Source organism: Pyrgilauda ruficollis, unplaced genomic scaffold (assembly GCF_017590135.1).
Source record: "Pyrgilauda ruficollis isolate IOZ18807 unplaced genomic scaffold, ASM1759013v1 scaffold136, whole genome shotgun sequence".
Classification (NCBI taxonomy): Eukaryota; Metazoa; Chordata; class Aves; order Passeriformes; family Passeridae; genus Pyrgilauda; species Pyrgilauda ruficollis.
Window position 1 is genome coordinate 1,114,060 of NW_024512099.1, and position 27,265 is coordinate 1,141,324.

Sequence of the window (27,265 nt, forward strand, 5' to 3'; positions counted from 1 at the left end):
ACAAGGCAGGTGCCAGATGTAATGTCACTGGTGCAGACTCAAGTCTCCTGTGACAAAGCCATGCTCAGAAAACCTTGGGTGCACTGAAATTGTCTTTTGTTTCACTGTGCAGATCATATCCAGCTCAGAGGCCCTTAAAATCGTTTCAGTATTGAACCTGCTTCAAAGGATGATAAATGTGGAGTGTTCATCTGGTGGGATACCGAGTGGAGACAGACAGGAATGTGCTGTTTGTCACCTCTGCACAACTGTTTGTTCCAGGGTCACCCCAATTCCTTCATTACTGATTTTCCTAACATTTTTCTTCCACATAAGAACACTGTCTCATGTATATTCTATTTCTATTTTTTACATTTTGTATATATATATATATATATATATATATATATTTCTGTTTCTTTCTAGTTAAGAACCAATTCCTCATGGTTTTTTTTTCCTGTAAAGACAATTAAAATTAGACCACACAACAACACATGGTGGAAATACTGTTACAGTCAGATAAGATCACAAAATCATAAAATAATCTGAGTTGGAAGGGACCCAGAAGGATCATGGAGTCAGACTTTTAGGTGAATGGCCCATATGGGGATCAAAGCCACAACCCTGGCATTATTAGCACCCTGCTCTGACCACTGAGCTCATCTCAGGGTCAAGATGTACAACAAAGGCAGATAATCCCAGTGTGGAAGGACATTAACCACTGAAAACAATGGTGACAATAATAGTAATGCCTCACAAGAAGGGAGGCGTCTGCTGTATTTTGAAGGCTCAGAAGAATCATGCTTTTACTTGACCCTAAAATCCCACTTCCCCTCCCCAGGAATGCGAGTGGATACTTGTGTTACCACTTCTGAATTGTTCAAGCACTGAGAGCAACAAAACAATTTAACCCAAAAAAAGGCTTCTGCACCACCAGGCACGGTCAGAAAGATGAACCTTTGCACAGACAGGTCACCCAACACCTCTTGTCTTCAGGAGGAGGGCACAGAACTACACACAGGGCTCACCTGGGGAGCAGCACAGCTCCACCACACCAAATCCTGCACTTAGATGACCTTCCTCAGAGGCTGTGCCCCCCTTGCTCCCAGCCATGCACCCATCCCAGCAGATGCTGTGGTGTGGAGCCCACCCCCTGCTGCTGCCTGGTGACATTCCTGCCTGATCCTGAATTTCCCTGGAGAACTCAGGGGCAGGACAGTCCACGGAGGGGCAGGAGCTGACCCAAAACACAGCGGGGAGATTCAGCACAGCTGAAAATGAAATGTTCCTCTGAATTCATATCAAGATTCTTTGACTCAGATAACCAGAAAAAGCAAACCAGAAGATAAGTGACAAGAGCCTGCTTACATGTGATTATTGTAAAAACTGGGGAAATACCAAGACACCAAAAAAAGAACAACTTCCATTGAAGGCATTTGTCAGTTTCTACATTGATAAATATTTTTCATGTAGTTTAGGCTTTACAGACTGAAACAAGCAGGCCTGACAGGGATTTCAGGAAGTCATACTGCCCCTGCTCTACCCCAGGAAAGGCCAACCATGAATTTTCATGGTTTTGCATAACCTGCTTTGGTGATACAGACTCCAGGCAACTCTGTACTCCCACACTTCACTTCCAACAGAGCTTGGAAGGATTAGCTGTCCTGGTTGTAACTGAGATGTGTTCTAGAGATGGAAATTGAAATGGAAATGGAAATCTTCTGGTGATGGCAGGCATTGCAAACAGCCTTCTCCTGAACGGCATTTGATGCACTTCAAGGCTACTTTCATGAACCTGCCCACATCTTTGCTTTCTAAGGGCAGACATCCCCAATCTCTCAGCATTTACCCACAGGCTATGTTTTCCACATCTTCCATCACTTTTGCTACTCTCTTCTGGGCTTTATCCAGCTGACTCACATATTTCCTGAAGTGTAGAGTCCAAACAAGATAAAATATTCCAGCTGAGGCATTATAATTTCCTTGTAAAGTTGGAGGCTTACTTCATGCCTCACAGACAACACTCCTATTTATACAATGGAAAATGCTGGCTGGTTTGTACTAGCACAACACTGCTGGCTCTCACTCAACTTCAGATCCTCCAGAGCCCCAATGTCTTCATCTGTAAACTGTTCCATTGCCTGTCTTTGCCACTTAATTATTTCTGATGAAATCTCTGATCTTAAATGCATCTTTACTGAACAGCATCCCCCTATTCCAGGGTGATTGTGAATTCTGAACCTGTTCTGTGCAGGAGGGAACACCGTGTTCCCTCCCAGCTCCAGTTAAAAGTTATTTTTTGAATAAGTGCTCTCAATGTCAGCATGCCATTCATCGCTGGAAATACTGCCTAGAATGGATTCTCGGGCAGATCACTGCAGGACTCCCTTCAGCACAAACTCCCCCAGGACAAGGGACCATTGATGACCATGCTCTGAGGATGAGCTGGCAAACAGTTTTGCAGCAGCTTATTGTAATTTAACTATGGTCCCTGCTTTGTTTTCCTTTTAGTCAGCTTTCAAACTGCCTTTGTTGCTTTTAAGACCTGTTTTCCCATCAGTGAAATGCCTTCCTTCACACAGGTCCTCTACCCGCAGACCCTGCCTGGATGCTGGGTAAATATTTAGCCACAGTCCCACCCCACAAGAAAGCCCAAACCTCCTCTCACCAGAACCTTTCAATGATGGAAGTGCTTCACTGGGCTTAGGATTAGTCTCATCTAAACAGAACTTGACTAAGTGATCCCTAAAGCAAGGTTCAGAACACAGAAACCCCACTTCCACCCTCTCTTACAAGCTGTTATTCTGAGAACCACACAACACTGTAATGGTTGAGAGCACAACCACAGGTGGTTTGGGCATTCTGCTGAGAAAGACTGGATGGAAGTGACCTCTGGAAGTCTTCAGCCCAGCTACTCAGAGCAGGATCACTGCTAAGAACAGATCAGCCACAGCTCTGTCCAGGCAGTTTCTGAGATTTTCCAAGGACGGAGATTCCCCCGCCTCCCTGGTCAGCCTGTGCCAAAGTTATCCTCCCTTCCTAGAGGAATCAGAAATCTCCAGATTTCTGGCCTGAGCTCCCAAGCAGCATATGGCAATTGGCCCTTGTTATATTACTTGTAACTTTTGTGAGGGAAGTACAAAACTGCCTGACATTATGGAGAAATTTAGTCCCAGTCCCCCCCGTTTCTGAGGCAGGGTCCCTCTGACAAGAACTCTCATCACAAGAGAAACAAGCTCTGCCTCTTACTGGTTCTACCTGGCCTCAACCCAGTGATTCCATCCCAGTGATGGCTCAGAACTGAGTATAATTACCTCCTCCCCACATCTGAATAGCAGTGGGAATGGGGTATCTAACTCCTGCTGCTCTCCCCAGCTGTGCAGGGGATGCTGCCCACCAGCCAGAGCAAACCGTGCTTGGAAATGGAGACAGGGTCAAATGGAAATGAACTTTCTGGAGGAAAAGTCCTGTAAGATGTGAGTGCATCAAACTCCAGTAAACAATGACTTGGCAAAGTTCTGGGCTAAAAGCTTCTGAAATAAAACACATCAGCCCCTGAACAGACCATGAGGTGCCCATGGCTCTCCTTTGTGAGTAAAGGAATGCCAGAGGTCACTCCTGATGGCTGCAACTTCCCTGTGAACAAAGTTAGCTCCTGCTGTCCTCTCCTTCATGTCACTCTGACATTCTCTTTGCTACAGAAATGTGGATTTGCTGGTCACAAGACCCTGTTTTGCAATGCTGCTGTGAGCTCATGATGAGAAGAGCAGGTCGACACAGAGTCTCAGGTAAACTGGAGGTGGTACAAGTTTGACAGGTCTTGAGCAGGTGATAAGATCATGAGTTGTCAACTTCTCAACATGACAGGGAATAGAACTCACAAATACAGACTGAAAGCTTTGTCTGTGTTGTCCCATTACATGTTTTTTCTTTCCTTGTCTCCATGGAAAAGCTGAGTGTGAACTCTGTTTCTGTTTTCCCCAATGGTGCTTTAGTGTTATCTGATGTTTTAGCAAACTACTTTACATGTATGTGTATATAGAGACATAAATATCTCCAGGCAAAGGAAACAGGCAATATGGTAACAGCTATATCTTTAACAGTGTTTCATATTCTAAAGCATTTATGACAGGGGCATTTCTGTTTTACATTCTCTGTCTTTTGTCAATGTTTCAGATGTCTTCTGATGATCAGAATTCAGTTGACAGAGTATTATAATCTTCTTGTATTTTCTTTCAGGTATGGTGTCAGGATCATATTAATTACTTTGGCTCTGCAGCTACTTTTGTTATCCAAATCAACTATCAAGATGATTTCCTGAAACAGATCTGTGCTGGTATGATGAAACATGAAAGCCACCCCCACTTACCATTTGTGAAGGTGTTCACGTAGTACCTGCGACCCTGGGGAGACATGTAGCTCTGCCAGCCAGGGGGAAGGTGGCCATTCAAGGTGTCCTCTCCTGGCTGAGGAGTTGCCTTTCGTGGTTTCTGCTAAAAAAAAAAAAAAAAACAACAAAAAACCAAAACAACATATTAAGTCAATATCTAGATAATGTAAAGTCTAACCAGACACACAGCTGGAAGGAAATGATGTGGTTTGGCATTCTGCAGATGCTAATATACCCAAAGAATTTCAGTCCATTTCTCCCTTCATCTGTGCAAGCTTCATCTAGAACAGGAAGCAACATTGCCCTGGAGAAATCACCCTTTGGGACAGAAATGAACCCCTCTGTATTTAATGTCCCAAGAGCACGTGGAGCTCTCCAAGAAAATGACTCTGGTTGAGCAGAAAAATGCAAAGCATGAAATGATCAAATGTCTGAGAAAGAGAGGCAGGCATCTGGCCCTCCTTTACCTTCCCATGGAGATACCAGTGGGTCAAGGCTCTGATCATGGAGGTGCTGTCACAATTTATTTTACAGGGGCACCACCACCTGAAGCACAAAACCAGACTCTCCCAGTAATCTGCACTGGATGGCACAGAGTGCTGGAACAAATCCCAGGACAGCTCCTCCACCATGGGATTATTGGTCCCCTGTAACTGTTTGCAAAAGCACACTGAAGAAAAGCAAACTGTGCAGTGTGGGAGTGTACCAGCTCCGGAAGGATACGGCAGCAGGTTGGCTCCCTCAAATTCCCTTCACGGATATCTGGCCTTGAAAATAACAAAGATACACCAGACAATCTCTGCTGTGCATGAAAACCTCATAAAGAGGAATCTGGGGTAATCCGGCCCTGCGTTCTGTTTCAGAAGATCCAGATTTCACACGTTTGCTGCACGCTCACCGTTTCTGTACCCAACACCTTTCTCTTCAGGAACTGAAGTCCCTCCATTCCCACTACCCCTTCTCCTTAATTTGATCCCACAGTGATTCCATGTGCCACGCTCAGATCCCTTTGGGTGCCCATGGTGTTCCTCCACTTTGCACAGTCAGCACCAGAGTCCTGCAAGGCTTAGCTGTTTTCTTAAGGGAAGCTCTGAATTGCCCCAACATCCTTTCAGGCACATTTTCAGTGTGCTTCATGTGTCTCTGATGGACTGCAGGAAGAGCAGAGGTCTTTCACAGGTGAGTGCCATGGCTGTGTTCTTAAACAAAGGCTGTGCCAAGAGGCAGATGGGGACAGATACAGTAAACACCAGCAAATGTTGGATGGAAACAGTACAAAAAGCAAAGTTAATCCAGTGTTTCGGTCCCTGCCAAAATGTGCATCCCTTCAAAAAGCATAAAAGCATTATGTTTTGCAGTGCTAATTCTGTTTTTTGGTTACTAATACTTCTACCTTTGCTTCTGATTTTGCCAATCAAGAATTGCTGTGAGCACAGCAGTGTCTGTCAATGACAGTCAAGAGGGAATCTCAGCACTGCCAAATGCTGAAGTTCTTGCAAACAATGGGGAAACAGTTTGCTTTTATGTGCGTGCATTGTGGTTTAACTCCAGCCAGCAACTCAGCACTACACAGCCACCCACTCCCTGCCTCCCACCCCTGGGACAGGGAGGAGAATCAGAAAAAAAGTAAAATTCGTGAGAGAAGAACAGTTTAATCACTGAAATAAAGTAAAAGATAATGACAATAATAATGATAATGATAATAATAACAAAGAAACAGGAGGAAACAAAACCAGAGAGGAATAAAACCCAAGAAAGACAAGTGATGCACAGTACAATTGAACACCCATACCCAGCCCTTCCCTGAGCAGCATTCAGCCCCTCCTAGCCAATTCAGCCCCAGTTTATGACATTCTGTGGTGTGGAATATCCTTTTGGACAGTGTGGGTCAGCTGTCCTGGCCCTGCTCCCTGCTGGCTCCTTCTGCAGCTCCCTGCTGGCACAGCAAGGACACTGAGGAGTCCTCCATTTAGAGTGAGCACTGCTGAGCACCAACTAAAACATCAGGGTGTTATCAACATTATCCTCGTACTGAATCCAAACTCAGCACTGTACCACCTGCTAGGAAGAAAACTAACTGTAGCTCAGCTGAAACCAAGACAGCATGGAGTATGTGTGGATCCCTTCCCTTTGTTTTAGACAGGAATTTGACTCAGGTCACTGTTAGACAGGACTCACCCATGGAGACTGCAGAGGAAGATCCACTGAATGCTGGGACCACTGCTGTGTTAGAGCCCCTAAGTGGTCCCAGTGCAATTCCCTCCCAACAACACTTGGACTCCAACTCCTACAGCAGCTTTAGGGGGAAAGAGGAACTGAAAATGACATAGGGGAGGAACCGAAGAAGAAACAAAACTTCATACAGGTTTCCTCACCACTCTGCCCTCACAGAATCACAGAATCACCAGCTGGTTTGGATTGGAAGGGACCTTAAAGATCATCTCATTCATCCCCCCTGCCATAGGTAGGGGCACCTTCCACTATCCCAAGCTCCAAGCCCTGTCCAACCTGGTCTGGGACACTTCCAGGGATCCAGGGACAGCCACAGCTTCTCTGGGCAGCCTGTGCCAGGGCCTTACCACCCCCACAGTAAAGGATTTCTTCTTCATGTCCTAATCTCAACCTACTCTCTCTCAGTTTGAAGCCATTCCCCCTTGCCATGCCACTACGAGCCCTATTCTCCTCATGCAGGAGCCCAGGATGCTCTGGCACAGATAGTGTGGGATGATGAGATCTGGGACAGATGCACATGGGCCTGGGCATTATGATGCACCACAGATTAAGTACCTCCTAGTTCAGGGACACTCAGCAAGCCATCCTTTCAGAAATGAGAGTGCCAGAGAGGCCATCGTGGGTAGCACATCGTCCTTTTTCTGCCAAAACAGGAGATCTGAGGAAAAGGAGAGATCTTCTTGCTCTATTTTTCTCAGCAGACACAACCCTGTTCCAGCCTGGCCATCTGCAGTCCCTTCTTCTTTCATCAGCACAGCTAAACCAGGACCATGTTTGCACACCTCTGTGGGAGCAGTTTTGGTTACTGTGGCATGTGATGACAGGCAAACCTGCTGCTGGGACACAGCAAGGACAGGGCCATGGGAATGCACAGGCAACTGGCAGACAGTGTTCCAAGAGGCCAGCTCCACATCTGGCACAGCTCCACATCTGGCACAGCAGCCACAGGCAGGCTTCAGAGCTCTCCCAAAGCCAGCTCCCACCAGGACACCCTTGTTCCCAGCCACATGGAACCAGGAAAGTGCTTAGAGGTACCCATGTGTAGATGCTCCACTTCCTTAGATCAGCAAGACAGGACTGTTCCTTTGATTTCTTGCTCTTGTTTTAGGGGAATTATTGCCAGGATAATTTCTGAGAACAGTAAATCACAACAGAGGATGTCTGTCTGGAGAGGAGAGGTGTCAGCAGAGAGCATTGCAAACCAGCAAAGAGAGAGCAGCAGGCAGGGACTGGAAGCTGAAGAAAAGCTCAGCTTGAAAAGAATCTGCCAATCATGAGGATAAATATCAAGGCTTACCAGGGAGCTGTGCACATCTTGTGGTTCCTCCATCAAGATAATTAAGTGCCTCTTTCTAGAAGTTTTGCTGTATTCCAATAAAGAGAAAAAGCCAGGAGCCTGACACCCCTGCCCCAGCTCAGGCTGGGTGGGCTTGCAGTCCCTTCTGCTTTCTAAACCTTCCAACTCCCACAGCCCCTTTGAGCTCAGAGACGTTCAGGCCACTCCCCTCACTGTCACTGCTGGAAGTGTCACCAGCTGCTGTCACCATGGTGGTGGACAGGCAAATCTGGACCCAGAAAGGATGTCTGCAACACATGCTCGAGGAAACAGGAAACCTGAACAATGTGAGCAGCGAACGTGTGACCCCAGTGAAATCCTCCTCCATCTGTAGTGGATGGCTGGAAAAGGGATCAAAGTGTCTCACAAAACATTAAAATCCAACAGCACAAGCACTTCTCTCCCACGAGATTTCCTAGGATCAGAATTCCGTGTAGCAGGGGAACAAAGAAGAGCCAGCCACCCAACAGGTCTGGTTCTATGTGACAAGGATGGTTTTTGTCTGCTGCCTGCAGAAACACAAGGATGGAATTCTCCTGATAAATGCACAGCAGAGAGGAAACAGAAATGAGCAGCAAATGCAGAAAGGGCACTGGTGCTCTTCAGCACCAAAGAGAGATGAGAGAAAGAGAGAGAGATATAGCAAAGGCAAGCACGTGGAGTAACAACAGATCTGTGGGTTTGACTCCCCTAATCCAGGAGAGCAGCACTGACAAGAGACAGAAGGATTTGCTGTTTAGGTCACAGCACACAAACCTGACCATTCTCTGTGCTTCTTCCCTGCATCCATGGGCACTAGGGCAGGGATGCCAAGAAGAGGACAACCTGTGTGAGCCAGAGAACCATAACCCTGACCAGGAAATACTGTTTCATCTGTGTGCTGCTGTACACTGATGGTCTGGAAGCATGTCTGAAGAGAAGGACAATGGGGTCAGACATCCTGGATGCTTCACGTGCAGAAGAGCAGCAGCCAGGGGCTGCCTGTCAGAGCTCTGACACTTTCTGTCTGGCTGGGCCAGCTCAGAACAGGGCAGCAGGGAAGTGGTGAGTGCCTCTCCCACTCCACCTCTTCTGACTTTCTGACTGGTCTCTTTTTCTTTTCTTTCCTAGTCTTCTTGATCAAGTTAGCAGCAGCACAACTCATTCTGTTCCTTTGGAAAAGCCCTTGGCATTGTGATTCTGTTCCAGTGGTGGAAAAAAGCCAAAGAGAGTTTTATGCAGCAAAGTGGGGTAACAGGGAGTAACACACATCAGCTCAATCCATGATGACTTGACCCTGAGGCAAGTTCTGCCTTGCTCAATAGAGGAAAATGACTTCCCATTTTCAAACTGCAGGAAATCCCCATTCTCCTTCAAAGAGGGATCCTGGGGAGGAAACATCTGTGTGTTGACAAGCCTGAGCTCCCTGAAGATGTATGGGCTTGCACAGTGCTCCAGCAGAGAGCTCAGACCAGGGGCAATTCCCAACACACAACCCCAGGGAAAGCAAATAAAACAATCCCAAACCCACAAGTTCAGGCCTAGAGCAACCTGATCTAACTCTGAACAAGGGGCTGGAGCAGACACCTTCAAAAGCCCCTTCCCATTTAAATTCTTCTGTGATTTTACGATCCTATTTCAGCAGAGCATGCAGCCTTGAGCAAAGGAAGAGGAGCCTCTGGCTGTGGGACAGGGCTGGAGGGCAGCATCAGCACAGTCACCTGCTGCTGCCGCCTGTCCAGCCACACTTGCAGGCCCAGCAGCACAAGGAAAGGCCACAGTGCTCAAACAAGCAGCTGCCCTGCAGTGCTGGAGGATCACTGGTGACAGAAAGATGGGCAAACTGTGGAGGGGAAACTCCCTGCAAGGAGCAATGCAAGGACACAGCAGGAATCTGCCCCAGAGCAGCCTCTGTGCTGTGGGGAACAGCTTGTTCTGCACTGACAACACTGAGCTTATCTTTCTGTCCCACTGCAGTTTGTGTGACCACTGAGCTTTGAAAAGGTGTGTGCCAGTCCTGGTGCAGAGAAGGCAGAACCACGGAATCACAGAATGGTTTGGGCTGGAAAGGACCTCAAAGCTCATCTCATTGCACCCCCCTGCTGTGGGCAGGTTCACCTTCCACCATCCCAGGCTGCTCCATGCCCTGTCCAACCCAGCCTTGGACACTTCCAGGGATGGGGCAGCCACAGCTTCTCTGGGCACCCTGTGCCAGGGCTTGCCCACCCTCAGAATGAAGAATTTCTTCCTAAAAGCTCATCAAAACCTGCTCTCTGTCACTCCAATGTCCCTCTCTAGCTGTCCTGGAGCCCCTTTAGGTACAGGAGGGTGCTGTAAGGTGCAGTTAAAGAAGTGGGATCTGTGTTTGGCTTCAGATGATGCCTGTACCAGCCTGCACCCTGGCTCAGGAGAAGGCCTGGGGCACCCACAAACCCCTCAGCCCTACCCACAGCCTCTCTCTGCTCGTACTTTGAGTCATTCTGTATTTTGTTCATTTTTATGCAATCTTTCTTGCTCAACATTTGGTTTCCATGGAGTTCACATACACTGTGTGAAACAGACTTATATATAGAAAGTGGAACGGGTCATATGATCTGTCCTGGTTGCCATGGCAACCAGCACAGCTCCCCTCGGGCTGAATAGGATGGCACATTCTGCTGGGGACAAGTCACCCTCCCTGGGTGGCCCTGCCCGTGCCACTGCCCTGCAGCCCTGCTGTGCCATTCCTCTGCTCTGGGCACCAGCCTCCTGTTCCCCCAGAGGCCAGTCCCCTTCCTGTGCTGAGTGAGAGCATCTCAGAGTGCTCAGGTTGAAGCTGTGTGCTGAACAATGCCCAGCACATACCCACATCCCACTTTAGCTGGGCAGATCACATTTCTCCCAGTTTTAAAAATCTCCTTGCGCTAATAAGCTTCCTCTGTGCCGTGCCACTCTGCTTCATTCCTTCTTCTTCCTAAAGAACTCCTGCATCTCCGTGCAGCTGCTGTTTCCTTGGATGCCATCTCTGTTTCCTTGGATGCCATCTCTGTTTCCTTGGATGCCATCTCCACCACCTTCCCACCAGCTGATGGTGGCTGTGCCCAGGAGGAACGAGTGGCCAGCTCTCCCGAATCTCTGCACTCCTCTCTGTCTCGTTTGGCTCTGGAACACAGTGTGCATGCTTCCCACCCAGCTCTGCCTGGTCTCCAGCCAGACCCACAGCTGCCAAAAGCCTCCCTTCTCACCCACCCAGGTCCCTGGCTGTGGCACAGGATGTGCCCAGGACTTTGCTGTAATGTAATATACATGAAAAGCACTGTGTTAGCAGAGAATGAGCCTTCTGGGAGTAAGTATTTTTCTCCATCAGTACCATAAATGAGGGAGAAACAAGCTGTTTCTGAAGGTACATGACCCGGGGAGACAGAGTGGGTGATGTTTTCTGCCTCAGTGCTGTGTGAGAGACCAAAATGTGTGGGAAGAGAAATCCTCTGACCTGTGAATCCCATCCTGACCCCATCAAAATAGGGGCTGTCAAACCAGAAGTGAAAAAATCTGAGTAACTCCAGTGCAGCTCAGCCCTCTCCCTTCCTTCCCAGCATGTGCCTGGTGCACAGAGCCATGTGCCAGACTGGCAGAAGTCACAGCAGGGAGCTGCAGCTGAGCCTGGCCCCCGTGGTGGCTGACGTGGGACTCCTGGCACCAGGTCTGGTCCAGATCCTGCCACAGACGATGCTCACTCCCTGGCAAAGCAGCAGCTCAGGGAGTGCTTGGCTATAGCAATCTCTGGGGTTTGAGGAGGGAAGCTAGGCAGGTGTAAGAAGTAGGAAGCATAAAAAAGGTGGCAGGATTGAGAGTCAGTGTGGAGAAAGAGCGTTGGGAGTAGGGCCCTGATTTGAAGAGGGTGGTTATCAAAGAGACAATAAAAAGCCTTTGATAAGCAGGGATTTGGGGAGTGGCAAATGAGCAGGAGGGTGAGAGCAGCCTGCAAAGGACAGCCCAGCTGTCAGCCTCTTCTGCCTCTTGCTCTGCCTGAGCTCTGCTCCCTTTCCTGTGCTCTTTTCTCTGGGTACTCTCAGGAGGTGACAGCATTCAGCACTTTGAGACAAGGGTACAGAGATCTGGCACTGAAAGAGCAACCAAGAACGGGAAAATCAAGCACCACCTTCTCACCAGGTGCCAAGGAGCATGGACAGCCAGATGGGAGTAGTGTCTGCTCTGGGAAAGCCCATTTAGAACAGTGACCACAATGCACCCACAGAGGAATCACCCCAGGAAAACACACAGTTGTTTTTCCCTTCTGTGCTAACACAGAAGTCACTTAATGGACACATCTCTCCAATTCCCTTTGCCCCTCTCCTGTATCCAGCTGAGCCATGTATGGACAGGTGATGGCCAGACTGACACTGGACAGGAAAAAAGCTCTGGGTGGTCACATCAAGCAGCCACAAGGATGCTGGATTCAGCTTCTACAGCACAGCCCTGGAAGGCCAATGAGGGGTCCTGTAGACAGGCTGCTGTGGTATCAGGAAAAATTTCTTCACCAAAAGAGTCGTCAGGCACTAGGAGAGGCTGTCAAGGCAAGTTGTAGAATCACTGTCACTGGAAGTGCTCAGCCAGTGAGCAGATATGGTGTTTAGGGACATGGTTCAGTGCTGGGTTAATGGCTGGACTTGATGATCTCAAAGGGCTTTTCCATCCTCAGGGAATCTGTGATTCCATGAAGGGCCCAGCTCCACACACAACAGAGCAGAGAGGAACGGGAACAGAACACAGAGGGACAGTGATGGGAGCTGAGATAACCTAATCTCACAAACACAGCACTCTGTGCAGTCACCCTTGTGGTGAGAGCCATCATGCCCAGGGTCTGGGATGAAAATCATCACAGTGAGTCACAGGAAAGGTTTTCTAGACCACTGAGGGACAGAGGGATCCAGGGAAAGAGGTATTGTACAAGACATGGCATGATGAGGGGTAGGTGGTTAGAGGAAAAAACAAATATGGGGAAGGGATGAAACCAGTGAAAGGTAAGAAGATTCAAGGAACCAGTTAAATAGGCAGCTGGTGATGACATTTGTCTGTCCGTGCCCTGACTGATGACTGCAGTCTGTCCTGTCTAAGAAACAGGTACTGAAGACAAAAGGGGCAGATCTTGGCATCAACACGTGGCCTTGGGCACCCCTGTGGGAAGTCAGCACATGAACCACCCAGAAGTGAAAAGTCCAGTGAAAGAATGCCATGAAGGACTGGGCTGATACCTTTTACCCATCCCCAAGCATATCTGTGACCAGCTGCCTCCCTGAAACGTGAAGCAAACCCTCCCAACAGCCAGTTTCCCTCTAGGAGTCAAGGAGTTTTTCTGAATTAGCTGTAGTCTTTTTTCTTCTTCCCCAAAAGAAATACAAAAGTTAGCACTTTCCCATTCCTCTATTTTCCTTCCAGCACCAATGTATCTTGCTGTTGAGAGAGTTAACATTTGGAATCTCATTTGCTAACTAGCAGAGTGGGTATAGGCTCTGGAGGTCTAGGCATGGTTCATCTGCCAGGACACAGCCAGCACACTGAGTGCCCTGCTCTGCTACTTTTCTGTCATCAGAAAATGAAGCCATGCTGTCTCCCTACCACAATGTCTCAGAAGAACAGGATGTGGCCAGCTGGGACAAAGCTGATTTCTCAAGAGATCCAGAGCTGCCATGAGCACAGTTTCATGTTTCTATGCAAAAGCTCTGCATGCTGCTGTGTAAACTCAGCCCATTCTGATGTGACAGAGTTTGACATGAAGTACTTGAGTCACAGCCCCATCCCCTCGGTGGGAATGGAGACCCAGAGCTCTGCCACAGGCTGTCAGGAGCTGCCTGTCCTGGACACTAAGGCTTCTGCACACAGAAGGTATCACACCATGGCTTGGTAGGGTAGGAATGGGCAGAAGAAGGTGAAAGAGTGGGGGTGAGGCAAATGCCAGCCCTCCAAGAGCTGGATGTGTCCTGTGCCAGGGCAGCCCAGGAGAAGGCAGGAGCCCTCCTCCCTTCTGTGCAACCCTCAGTGCTGCAGGGGGAGCTGAGGTGGGACCTGCAGGCTGTGCCAGGAGTGGGGAATGGCTGGAGCCCCTGGCAAGTGGCTGGGAATGACACTGAGAACACTGACCCTTCCCCTGACCAAGGGCTCAGGGCTCTGCAGGGCTGAGCAGGGGGTTTGGTCACCCAGGGACTCTGTAGGAGCCAGAGAACAGCAGGAGACCCAGGACCCGAAATAACCACTGCAGTGGCTATGTGGATTGTAGGGCTGTAAAAGCCCAGGGATTCCTTTGTTCAAGGTTTCTCCCTAGGGCTGTTTCTAGCACTGTACCACTCAATTATTAAGTTATTTTCTTCCCAAAATTGGTTGCCTGAGACTCTTCTGTGGGAAACCTGGAGAAGTTTTTTACAAGCCTCACCCTTCTCAGGAGCGATGTGCCACTCCGTCTCTGACACCAGCATCTGGTACGAGGCAGAGCACCAGGGCCAAGTACTCTGAAGGGCTGTGTTGTTCTGGGCACCCAGGGACAACAGGGCCATTGTTGAGAAAACCTTGTACTGTCAGAGTCACCCCCAGAAGCACAGAGAGTCACAAGCCCAGACCAAGCCAGCTGCAGCATTACTGCTTGTCTCCAGTGTGAAATGACCTGCTGTGGGGACAAACACCTCCCTGGGTGACTGCAGAGCGTGGCACACCAGCTAGATGGTCAGAGGGAGCTGGGGGCATGCTGCCTGCCCCAGGGGCTCTGCCCTGGAAGGGTGACTGGAAGCAGTTAAAGAAAGAAACTTCCCACAGACTTAAATTCGCGGTCTGACCCACCTCCCTGGGCTGTGGCATGAAAAAGGGGGGTAGAAAAGTCACCCTCAGCAGGCCTGAGGGCAAACAAAGAGCTGGGCAGCATGGCTGCCTTCTGGAATTCTTGTGCCTGTGAGTGCAGCTGGGCTTGGAGGAATGGAACATCTGGGAATAAAGCCAAATGTTTTAATGTGGGGCCTCCAGCCTGTGCACTGCAGGAAGCTCAGCCTGGCTGAGTGCTCTCTCTACCTGTGCTGCAATTTTCCTGCAGCATCCTCTGCAATTCCAGCAGCTGGATGCAATTCCAAACAATGCAATTCCAGCATTCCCTGTCCCATCTGTGCCAGGGCATCCCTTCATGTGCTTCATTTCTCATGTATCACTAGGGTTTTAACAAGCCCCACTCTGCTGCTGGGTTCTGCAGTTTCCCAGACACAATAAAATCACTTGATAACAACTAATAATTAGTGTCCTTTCAGGAAGGAAGGGATTCTCCCTTAAAATAGAGAGACTCCCACATGCACACACAAGTATGCATAGCAGAGCTAAGGCACAGCAACCTCAAACCTTGCTGCAGTCATCTGCCAAAACCATGTATTTACAGAAACATTTTGGAGCAAGTAACATATCTGTAAGTTAGAAAAGCAAGCAAAAGCATCGTAGGTAAGTTTCTGGAAGTCTCGTCAGATTTCTAGAGCGAGTGTATTCCTCTCATGAGAAGTTAATAAAAGGACATTCTGAGAGTGTCCAAAGACAAAAGTTGTCTGTATTTATCACAGAATCACAAAATGCCTCAGGTTGGAAGGGACATCAAAGCTTATCCCAACTCCAACTCACTGCCATGGGCAGGGACACCTTCCACCAGAGCAGACTGCTCCACGCCCTGCCCAGCCTGGCCTTGGACACTTCCAGGGATGGGGCATTAATTTATTTAACTACTTTAAAAAAGCCTTTAATCTTCTCTCTTTTAGAAAGACTGTTGGACAGGATGCCTGAGAACCTTTTGTTTAATGATTCACATTTCTGATAATTTTATTATAATTACTATCTAAAACCCCATGAAATTAAAACAAAATTGCAATAGTTAGCTCAGATTCTGTTCCTGGCCCCAGGCCTTAAGCAATCTTTTGGCATATTATAGCTACACTTTTCTCTACTTTAAAATGAAATTTGCTTCCTCCTGTTGCTGTGGTTGGGCAGATCCCTGCCTTACTATTTTTCAAGCAGCAACCTTTTACTTACAAACACCCTCAATTCTTCTTGAATGGTGTTTCCCTGCAGAGGAAGTCTGTTCCCTGGATTAAATGGCCCTCCATGACCAAAACTTTGGGAAGCTCAGATGCAGAGAAAGCAGTGAAATGGCCAAGATACAAAGTGCTGCCAGATGCACATTCCTGCACCCTCCCTTGTAATCTCTCTCAGGCGTGGGGAATGTGACTGCTGTGCCTGTAACCCCGCAGCACAATGCACTCACACAGACACACCACCTCTATTTTTTCATTTCTGCTGTTGCTACAAATCTTAATAAACCAGCAAACAAACAAACAACAAAACAAGGCGTGGGAGGAAGGCCATTCTGACCACTTGGCACGCCTGATCCAGGCTGCAGGAGCCCCCGCACGGAGCCATAGCTCACCCTGCCTGCTGCTGTGGCCAGACAGACAGACACACAGACAAGCAGCCAGGCAGACAAACAGGCAGATGGACAGGCAGCTCTGAGAGCAGGGCCATGTGCCCATGCCTGCTGGCAGGACAGGGTGGCACAGGAAGGCCACAGTGCAGAATGCTTGGTGGCCCTCGCAGCTGGGGCGCGGGCTCCAGCCAGGCTCAGCAGGCAGGGAGAGCCCCCTGACAGCAATTACTGCATCTGCAGCATTCTTCCAGGGGCCCCTTCCCTGAGCATGCCAATGTGGGGCTGCCTCTGTACCCTGACAGAAGACTGAGATGCCGCTCAGGAAAATCTCCTTCTCCACCAGGCTCAGCGGCTCTGGGGGTGGCTCAGGCAGGATCACACCTATCTCTGTCTGTCTGCCTCAACCCTGTCCCACAGCAAGGTCTGGGCAGCCACATCAGAGCTGTTTGCTGGGCTGAGATCAAGGCCAGCCCGTGTGTGACATCCAGGTAAAGCAGCACCCTGAAGAAGCCCCTGGGCAGAGCAGCAGAGGGTCTCCAGTGCTCTGCAGGAGCTGACTGCTCCCCTCTTCCCCGTGATCCTGGACAGAACTGAGCTGCTTCTCGTCCATCCATCAGCTCTCTGCAGCTGCTGTGCCCTCTGCAGCACTCCTGTTCAGTGGCTCTGCTCCCTCTGGCCTTTCTGATTTGGAGCAGGACACAAGCAGAGGACACCTGTGTGTTTCTCCCACATGCAACCTTCCCAGGACTGTAATGTGAGCAGCCATCTCACCAGACCAGGCAGTCCTGGGTGAACCTCTTATCTCTGGCTGAAATTAAAGGGTTTGTTGGCATTTACCTTCTAATTAGTGGCTTACCTCTGAGGTAAAAAACCTGTTTCTTGTCCTCACAGCTGCTGCTCCTGGCCCTCTGCACACTGAAGGGAGCTCAGATCTCCTTTTCCTGGCTTAGCTCTTTTTGATGAAACTCCACCACACAAACATTTCATGGGAGAGGAAGAATATCCACGTTATACATTTGTGGAGTGGAATTCATTCAGTCCTGGTCCATATGCAAGAATAACATTTAAGGCAGCACACTGCCAGTGGTGGGGAGGACTGCAGAGATGAGGGATGACAAAGGATTTCCTTTTTCCTCAAGGAAAGGGCTGGGAGACAGCAGTGGCAGCTGAGCAGGAGACCTGCTGCTGGGACATGACCAACTGCTGATGGGTCAGATGCATGCAGAAAAAAAAATAAATAGAGCAGGCAGAAACACCCAGGAAATATCAATTCAATATTCAGCTTGGAAAAAGTGTAAGTAGGAGAAAACAGCCCCCAAAAAAGCCAGCAGGGGGAAATCCCTGGAAACAGTTATTGATGGATTTTAATTTGCTCTGTGCAGTAATTGAGCATCTTCACAAGAGCACAATGAATGTCACTGGGTCCCCTCCACCTCTTTTCCTAATCAGTCTCCTAATTCACTGGATAAAGATGATGAATAAACTGGCCATTTTAAAACTGCCTGGCACCTCAGTCCCTGGGACTATTCCTGCCAGGAGGATGCATTTCCAACGTGGTCCAGACACTGCTGCATACTCCAGATTCATCAAACCACACTCTCAAAGCAGATAAAGAAAATCTATTGGTTTGATTGCTCTACACCTAGCAAGTTAATCTTGTTTACAAAATTGGGCATTTCAATATCTGTCTTCCTCCTATGTCCATTACAGCATATAATTACCTGTTACTGCATCAGTGAATTTGAATAATTGTAATATAGAAACATCAGAGATCACTGGGACTGGGAAGCCTTTGTGCTTGGTACTAGGTGTGTAAAAGAAGGAACCTTTTAGACTGCTTTTAAATTAAAAAAAGCTGCCAGTTATTCCTATGACAAGTAGGGAAGTGTAGGCACAAAAGTAGATAAAATCAGCAGAGAAGCATTAACAGTAACAGGAAATAGTTTATAAATGTGTATTAAGAGGAAGACCAAGTAAAAGAACCAGTGGAGGCTCAGCAGAGGAGAGCTACCCATGAATGACCATGCTCAGGATATTCAACAAAATGTCATTTATTAATAAAGTCCTCCATCATCAAGTTAATACCAGCAACAAAGATTTCAGCTGCAATAGGGAAAGAGTAACTTGGAGAACCCTGAGATTGACGTTTGAAGAACTGGCTCATAAATCTCAGAGCATTTGCTAATTTTCTCTGAGAATCCATGGAAAATCTAGTCCAAAACAGAGTAAAAACCTGAGATCTAGAAAAAAATGACCTGAACAGAAAGAGAAAAAAGTAGTTTAATACAGGGCAGGAATAATGAACGAAAGGGGAGTGTCTTGGATATGCCATCAATCTGCCAAAAACAGTGGTTTATTTTCCCATCCCTCACAGGAGAGAGAAAAATGAATTTAACCTGCAGAAGGGAAGGTTCAGGATGGAGGTGGTATCAAAGCCACAGTAAAGGTTCTTATTTAAAAAATACCAAATAACACTTAGAAGAAATGATGTAGGTATTATTCAGCCCTTCTGAATCAAAGGAGTGAGCCTGTGACTGGAGTATGAGGTGCACAAATGTATCCTCAGCAGCTGTTCCCAAAGATTACACCATGCTGACACTCCACTGGGAGATGGCTTGGAATGGACACGTTTGATATGAAAATAGAAATATTATTTAAAGTATGACATCATATATTAAAAAGAAAATAAAACCTAATAGAAATAATTTCATGATCTAATAAGAAAATGCTACTTAGGAAAGATGAACACTTGGAGCTGAAAGTTAAGAATTGGGGTGGGGATGGTAACAATCTTTCTGATGGCATTCACAACGAATCCTTTAACAATACCAGCACAGCGAAGGTGCTGTCTGGCCACCCTGCCCTACCTTGACACCATCACCTCAAAAAGGCATAAAGAAATCATTCCTAGCCTCTAAACCCTCTCCACATGAACCTCTGCAAGCTTTTGCATGTGAATTACAGTGGTATTTGCAGCTGAGGTATTTTGAAGCCTGGCACTGCAAAAAAAAGATTAAACCTAGGAAAAACAAGAAAGTTTTGTTGAGTCTGCCGATTGTATTCTACTACTTTAGATGAGATTTTTAAGTCCATGGGTTTTTTAAGTCATGTGCTTTCGTGAAAAAGGTAGAATTCCTTTTTTAATCTACACTTAACATAAAAATAAATGGTCATAAATGTCCAGATCATAAGCTGCTATCCTGTGAAGAGCATGCAAAAACCAGTATTGCAGCACACAGCCTCTGCTACAGCTAATCCAGCAGTCATGGAAACACTCTCTGGATAATACCCAGAGCACCAAGCTCCTACAGGGTTCCTTCTGTGAGGAGCTTGTCCTGCTCAGGTCACCTCCCTGTTCGTGCTACTTCCCTTCTGAGACTTCCAGCGAAATCCTGGGGAACCTCCCTGTGACACCTGTGATGCTGCACCCAGCTGCCTGAACATTTGTGCTGGGCTCAGACAGATGCAAGGTTGGAAAAAAAAAAAAAAAGAGTGGGAAAATTTAATTCAAACCCAAGAGCTGCTTTCTGGGCTGTAAAAATCATATTTGCACCTTCCTGCTGTGCTGCAGCAGCCTTGTTTGTGGAGGAGGGAACGGGGAGGCTGAGCACAGCCCTGCATTTGCAGGCAGGTCCCACCTCCTGGACACCAAACCTTGGCCTCATGCCCAGGAAAGAAGCAGGACGATGCAGAACAGATGCTGAATTCAAACTCCAGATTGATAACAACACCCTCAGGCTCCTGCTCTCTGACTTAGCAAGAGAAGAACAGCTTGGCAAGACACGAAAACTACATCTCAGTGCAGCTCCTTGTGGGGATTGCCATACAGCCTGTTTGAGCACATCCACAGGCAGAGCTGCTCCATCCTCTTGCCCCCACCCAGGACTGAACACCTCAGCTGAGCAGGGGCTCACAGCTCTCTGATCAACAGGGAGAAAAAGAACCCAGCTCCTTCAGCCTGGATATCTGAAAAAGCACTGGGAGAGTCTGACCTCAGGAGTTTCTCTTCCTCAGCTGGCTGTAAAAATCAGAGTGTTTTATCTTTTTCAAGTAAGGATGAACTTGTTCTTGTCTGCAGGACTAAGAAGTTTTGCCCCAAGGCTTCTCACCTGTCCATGCTGGAACACAACAGCACAAACAGTCCTTGGAGCTTATGCGAAAGCTGCCATCCCCCTGGACACAGTGTGCTGGCACTTCTGATGGCTCCCTGGGGCACAGCATGCACAGCAGCTCCTGAGGAAGGATGTGGTGCTTGACTCCTTGCAGAGAAGAAGAAACTACAGCCATGTCTATGAGTTTCTGCCCCTGAGCTGCTCACCTGGCACAGGAGGTTGGTTAATCCTCCTCTCCTGGAGACTATAAATGAGCCAGTGGGCAACAAACACAACAGTCCCCATCAGGCAGAGAGCAGCCCTCACTCACCCCATCCCAGATTTTTCCACTGCTGAGCTCTGGGCAGCTCCTGCCAGGCATAAACCAACACTAATCCCCTCTGGAGAAATCAGCATCTCCTGCATCACCTGCACAGAAGGGCTGGACTCCTGTCAGGAGGTGGAGATAACCTGCTGGAGTAGCTCTGTCAGCGACCAGGCTGAGGTCTGCCTCTGGTGCCACCTGTAACACCTTCCCACCTGTGTGCTCCATCCAGCCCCCATCCAGGGAAGCACGGGACACGTCCAGCATTCCTGGAGCCCAGGCTGCTGCAGCCACAGGGGAACAGGGCAGGCACTGGCTGGCAGCAGGGTCTGGCCCCTCTGCCCACCCTTGATGTCCGCTCTGAACAGGTCCTGGTGCTCGGTGGTCCCGGGAGCTCACACCACACAGAAGCCAGCCCAGGGAAACAGCAGCCCTGAGAGCTGCACCAGTGCACGGAGGGAGGCTCAAAAGGGCATTCCTGGGGCTGCTGCTGAGTGCAGGTGGGGTTAAGGGGGCACAAGAAGGTTTAAGGGGAGCCCAGAGCAGCTCAGGTCTCCAGCGATGCCATGTCTTCACCATGCCCAAACATCCTTCTCACAACTCTAAATATTTCTGTGCCTGCTGCTGAGTTGGAACCAAGCTTTCCAGCAGCCTGGGATCTGCAGGATGGCTGTGCCTGTGCACACCTGCAGCCCCCAAAAAGCAGTGTCTGCCTCGCCCACCCTCACTGGCACTCCAGAGGGGTCAGCAGTGCCGTGCTGCTCTTGCTGCAGCAGCTCTGGGCTGCTCATTCCACATTCCTATAATTGACTGCATTAAGGGGAAGAAGCTGGTAGGATTACAGAAGGAATTTTTTTGGGTGAATTTTGCACAGCTGCAGGATCTCACCATGTAAAGAAAAATAATACCTGTTTTATTTGAGGGAAATCTGAGAGGTTATCTTGGTTTTGGCCTCCTTCTAGGAGTTGTCTTGAATGCTTAAAAGTATGGAATCTAGTGCCTAATTAATCCCACTCTGCTACACAATGGCAGCACACTTCAGTGTATTATTTTCTTCAGAATAATATTGTTTAATGATATAGAGAACTGAAACTATGCTGTAACTTGTGGTTGTTGTTCCTCAGGCTGGGCTCCTGAGAGAGGGAACCTCTGGAGCTGAAAGATATTTTCTCAGCACGCTCTAAGCAAAAGTTGTAAATGTAACATTTCATGAACACTGCAAGAGAAAAGTCTTTAGACAGGAAACAGGGCTGAGATCAAAATTAGTGATACAGGAACAGCTTTCAGATCTGGCCTGCTCTCTTCTGGGGTGGTATATTTAACTCCTTCCACTGAAGATATTGCCTTACTACTGCTGGAGCCTAGCAGAGAGAGGGAAAAAATGAACAATAATGAAGAATTTATAAATTTATAAATGCATCTATTTTTTAGTTATAAAAAAATTTCTTGCCTTAAGAAGAAACTGTGGAAATTGTCAAGGAAGACAACATCATAAATAAAAGAAAAAGCTTAAAAGAGAGGAAAAAATTGTGTCCTGCATTGTGATGAACAATCATTCAACTCTTCTCCTTAGGAATATTCTGATAAGGCAACTGAGGTAGTTTTACATTATGTGATAAAGAGGGACAATTGTTGCTCTCCACAAAGCAGAATGAGACATCTGAGGTGTACAGGCTATCAAAAGCCAAGCTGTAACCTTATTTATTAAAATTAGTAAATACAAGGGAAAAGTATTTTGGAGGATTTTAGCTGCACTGCATCTCAAACCATAAGAAGCTGGTGGGCACCTGCCCTTTGAGCTGTGTGCCACCCAAACAAAGAGACAATGACAAACCAAAAACCAGACTGGTGCCATCCCTGGCAGGCAGAACCCCTGGTGGCAGCAGTCTGATGGGGCCAATGCTGCATTTCTTGGGGGTTCCAGGTGTGCACCCCAAGCAGGTACCACGCAGAGATGCTGAAAGGAGCAGCCCCAAGGCCTCCCTGACACAGAGCAAAGCTCAGCAGCCACAATCATCGTGTTTTCAAGTAAAAGACTGATGGCTCAGATTGATTTTGACTCTTCCAAAGATTCCTGAGGAGGGTATCAGAGACATGCTGGAAGATGCTCTGCTCCATGAGCAGGCAGCACAGAGCACTGGCCACAGGGATCACAACGAGCTGGGAACACTGATTTGCACCAGCAAAATCTCCTCCCCAGCACTGCCAGCAAGCTGCACAGCAGAATTTGCCACAGTCCCATCCCTGAGATGAATTATGTTGCTGGCCCATGATTATGTTTCTGGCAAGCACTGAGGGGAAGCTTTGTCCCTCACTGCAGATTCATATTCAGCCTCAGTAAATGGTGCTGGTCAAGAGCAGAGGAGGGAGCTGCAGTGAGGGGTCCCCAAATCCTGGGGCAGTGCAGCTCAGAGGAACTGTGCACAGGGGTTCACTGCCTCAGGTACATTGCAAAATTATTGTCCAGAAGACGATTTAAACATGATTTCTTTTTGGAAATACCTGAAGTTCTATTCTTCATTCTGTAACAGACTGAGGTTATTCCCAGTCTTCATTTGGTCTCAGTTATCACTGATCATCAGCAGTCTGCAGTGCAATGAGACAAGTCATAGGCTCTCTTCTAAATCTTGCTATTGAGAGTGATTACTTGGCCTTGGGTAATGAATTAGTCCTATTATACAGCAGCTGGCACAGTAGAAGCTAATCTGCTGCTCAGGCAGCTCATTACATGGGCAGGGCTGGAAGTGCTCAGCTGTGTGCTGCACACACAGCCCTCAGCAGCATTTTTAAACTGAATTCTGCACACAGTTCTTCAGGACTACAAAACAAACTACGTCTATCAAACCAGTTTCTGTCTGTTCCTTTCTGAGTTAAGCACTTGCTCACTCCTTGGAAATACAATTCCTCTTCTGTGCAATTTCTACGTGGCACTTTGCCATATCTGTATCAAATCCAAACTCTGTTAATTCTTCATTCTCTGTCAGCCCTTGCAAACTCTGTCACTCCTCATCTCCATTTTTCTCCTCCAAACTCCTCTGTACCAATTATTCCATCCACCCCACTACCAAAAGCTTGCCAGCTCTGCCTCTTCTACGACCAAATTTCACTTCTGTAGCAAGTGGAACTGCTCCTGTACTGCACTAGCTTGTCACTGGAGGTCTGGCTTTGTGGTTTTGTGGAAATGGCTCAAGGAGGAGCATTTCAGCACACGGCAACTGCAGGGTTTCCTTTTGGAAACACGAGCAAAGGGCTAAATAAGTGAATTAGAAAGGATCAGGAAGACAAGGCAGATCCAGGCAGCCAATTTAACAGAATGTTCTGAAAGTGCTTATGGATGACCACAGTCAAACTAAGCAGAATGACAGAATAAATTCAATAGCAATGCTGTAGCCATGGTGGCACGAGCATCTCTGTGTGGTGCTCTAGGGAGTGCTGATATCTGCTGTCAGACCAACTATCACAGGTATGCTTGTGAAAGCATAAACTCCTTTCTGTGAAGACTTCCAGAAGAAAAGAATCAGACCAGGAGTGAAAAAACTACTATACAAAATAAGAACTAGATAAGCCAGAAGGCAAAGAGCAGAAGCAAAAAGAGTCTTCCTCAAACCAAAGGCGAACCACAAAGATCTGGTTATGTGTCTGAGGAGTCATGATGCCAATAACACCTCAGACAATTCAGGAAAGTGAGAAATGAGTTGTAAATATGTTCAGGTTATACACGATTGTTTACATGAGCTCTGGTAAGTTTTCAAAGAACAGACAACACAGCAAACAAAATACACTGGGAATAAATGCAAAGTATTACACATGGAGGTAATAACTGAAATCCTGTTGTACTTTTCATGTCCCAAACAACGTCAAGCTCAAAGATCCTTGTTCCTTCCCTCAGACTTCCACAAAAGCTGGTCTTTTAGCAGCCCAGGGAGCTGCTTCACGTTAACCCCTTCCATGCCCCCCATTCCACTGCTGCATTTTTGTCAAGCAGTCTCAGAGCTGCGTGGCCTGTCCCTGGTGAAGGGGCTGTGAGAGGGTGAACAGGAGCCACAGGCTGAACTGCCAGGAAGGACACTGCAGGTGCAGTAAACAATGACATTTAACCCTGAGCTAACAGATTTCAAGGAAGTTTTTACTGTGATTCCAAGTAAAACACAGGGGCAAGTTTGGGAAGATCAAATGAGCAGCTTGAGACTTATTTTTGTGCCTCTGATCCCTCCCCACTCTCACACCCCTCTCCTTTTTATCCATTGCTGAGAGTGAGAGGGCATTTAAAAGATGAAAATTCAGTACTTATGGGACAGCCTGATTATTCCAGACTCCATTTCCAGCTCAGAGAAGCTCCTGCTTTCTCTCTCTGCGATGAGCTAGAGCCTTGCAGCTCGCCCCTGCTCTGGCAAAGCTGGGAAGGACAGATCTTCTGCAGCTTTCACATCTGCTGTGTCCCTTCTTTGTTGAAAATCATGGAATATTTCATCAGAGCACTCTGTGGAACATCACACGTCTTCCTTACAGACCTTGGTGTGATCCATTTTACAATACAAAACCCCAGGTCTTCCCAAGACTTATTACTTCGAATTTCCTGTTATTGAGGGCTTTTTCCACAGTGCAAAGAGTGGAAATGGATGGATACAGGCACATGAAGTGGTAGCCAGCAAAGGAGTTAAAGTAGGAAAGATTTTGTTCCTGGAGACTGTGGCAGCAGAGGCCATTCCAAGTGCCACAGAGCTGGGAAAGCCCTGAGAGATCTGTGCAGTAAACAAACCCAGTGCTCAAACACTGGAAGACCACGGTGCTTTTGCTGCCAGCATCACAGTGGGAATATCTGTGGCTCAAGAACAGTCTGCACAGTCTACTCTTACCAACCACAAATGTAGGAAAAATGCCAGACAGGTCTCAAAGAAAGATTTTCAACCTTTGCATCTGCACCTGCTGAGGAGCTCAAAGATTAGTGACTAAAGTCATCTATCAGTCAGCCTAAATTAACTCCAAAGTGCCTCATGCTGATGGCTGAGTACTGAGGGGACTGCTCACAAATGCTGACAAAAGTGGATGTTAAAAGATGCTGGCCTGTTCTGCTGCCAGATATACTCTACAAAATGCAGAGTGGCAGCTCCTGAGTAACCCATGGCACCCCTTTCTGGAATGTGCCAGCAAAAAAGCAAACCACAGATGTACTAGGCTAGTACAAAAGCTATTTTGATAGCGTGATGTGGAAAACTGGATTACTAGTACAAGCAAAAAGCTTTCTCTGCTATTCCATATGCCTGTAAAAGGACTGCTCCCCAGGGCAGTCACCACAGCAGGTACTGAGAACCCACAGCAGGGAGGGAGTCTGTATCCCAGGAAAATGCACAGCCTGCTCTCCCTCTCCATCACAAGTGCACTTCTGAGCTATGGCAGGTATGCAAGGGGCTCTCCCATGGCCAACCCCGTGCTACACACTCAGCCTGCTCACCTGCTCTGCAGGTACAGGGCAAGCCTGCCAACAGCCCTGCCACATACCAACCCTGCACAGCAGCTCCTCTCAACAGGCAATGCTTTACACAGCAGAGTGATGAGAAAAATTCCAAATACGCTAAAGCATACTTAAATTTTTCAAGACAAACACTAGTTGAAGCACGAACTTGGAAAACAGTGGCTGAGCAAACTGTTGGCCCTGGTTTCACACTGTTCTGCATACTCAAGAGCTCATACCAATAAAATGGAGTGTGACAGGTAATTAAATATGGCAAATGACACTTTGTAGGGACGTGAACTGATGACAGTTTGCAAAGCAGAGGGTGGGGACCACCAATTCCATGATGCTGCTTTTGGGTTTCCCCAGGTCCTCTGTCCCTGTCTGCAAAGGCAGAGCTGTGCAGGCTCCTGGAAATGAGCACACAGGGAGCAGCCACTGCACCCCAGCCCCAGATTTTGGGAGGATTCAGCAAACCTGCCTTGCACAGGGAACAAGGCACAGTCCAGAAGTGCCGGATGCTGAGAAAGCTGCCCAAAATGAGTGCTCCTTGGGAGTGTCAGAAATCAGAGACAGAAATATCAGTGCCTTGTGTCAAACATTCCAAGACACAAGTTAACAGTGGCTGGCTCCCTTTGCTGTCGATGGAGGGAACAGGATGAACACACACAAAGTGGGAAACTCCTCCTGCCCTGAGTTGTAGCATGGCCACAATGAAAACAACTGCAACAGACCCAAATATTTTCAAAAGAGATACTACCTGCTGCTGTTATTGTGGAGCTTCTCCAAAACAGACACTGCTATCTTTGGGATAGCACTTGGTGTCAGCAGTCAGCAAAATAACAAAAATAAAATAACAAAACAAAAAACAAGTCCTTAGAGCACACTCAGACACTTCAGATTCTGCTAATGAGCATTGGGGCACAATGCTGGTAATAATGTGCTTCATGGGCATAAGCAAGCATGGAAAAGAAGGAATCATGGAGCATAAAACACAGGTTTAATCTGGTTAGTTAAATGACTAGTTAATTCTACCTGGTCTTTATTATCCCACAAGTAAAA

The 27,265-nt window shown here is 47.7% G+C and overlaps 1 protein-coding gene across 2 annotated transcripts in view; it reads right to left on the minus strand.

Moving 5' to 3' along the window:
- GAS7 (growth arrest specific 7) overlaps window positions 1-27,265 on the minus strand; it is a 72,507-nt gene that overhangs the window by 37,624 nt on the left and 7,618 nt on the right. Inside the window, exon 2 of one of the 2 annotated variants that reach the window (XM_041459494.1) lies at window positions 4,349-4,469. In XM_041459494.1, the coding sequence (XP_041315428.1) occupies window positions 4,349-4,469 (121 nt within the window). Of the gene's footprint in view, window positions 1-4,348; window positions 4,473-27,265 lie in introns of both variants that reach the window. The other variant, XM_041459493.1, reaches the window with a different exon arrangement.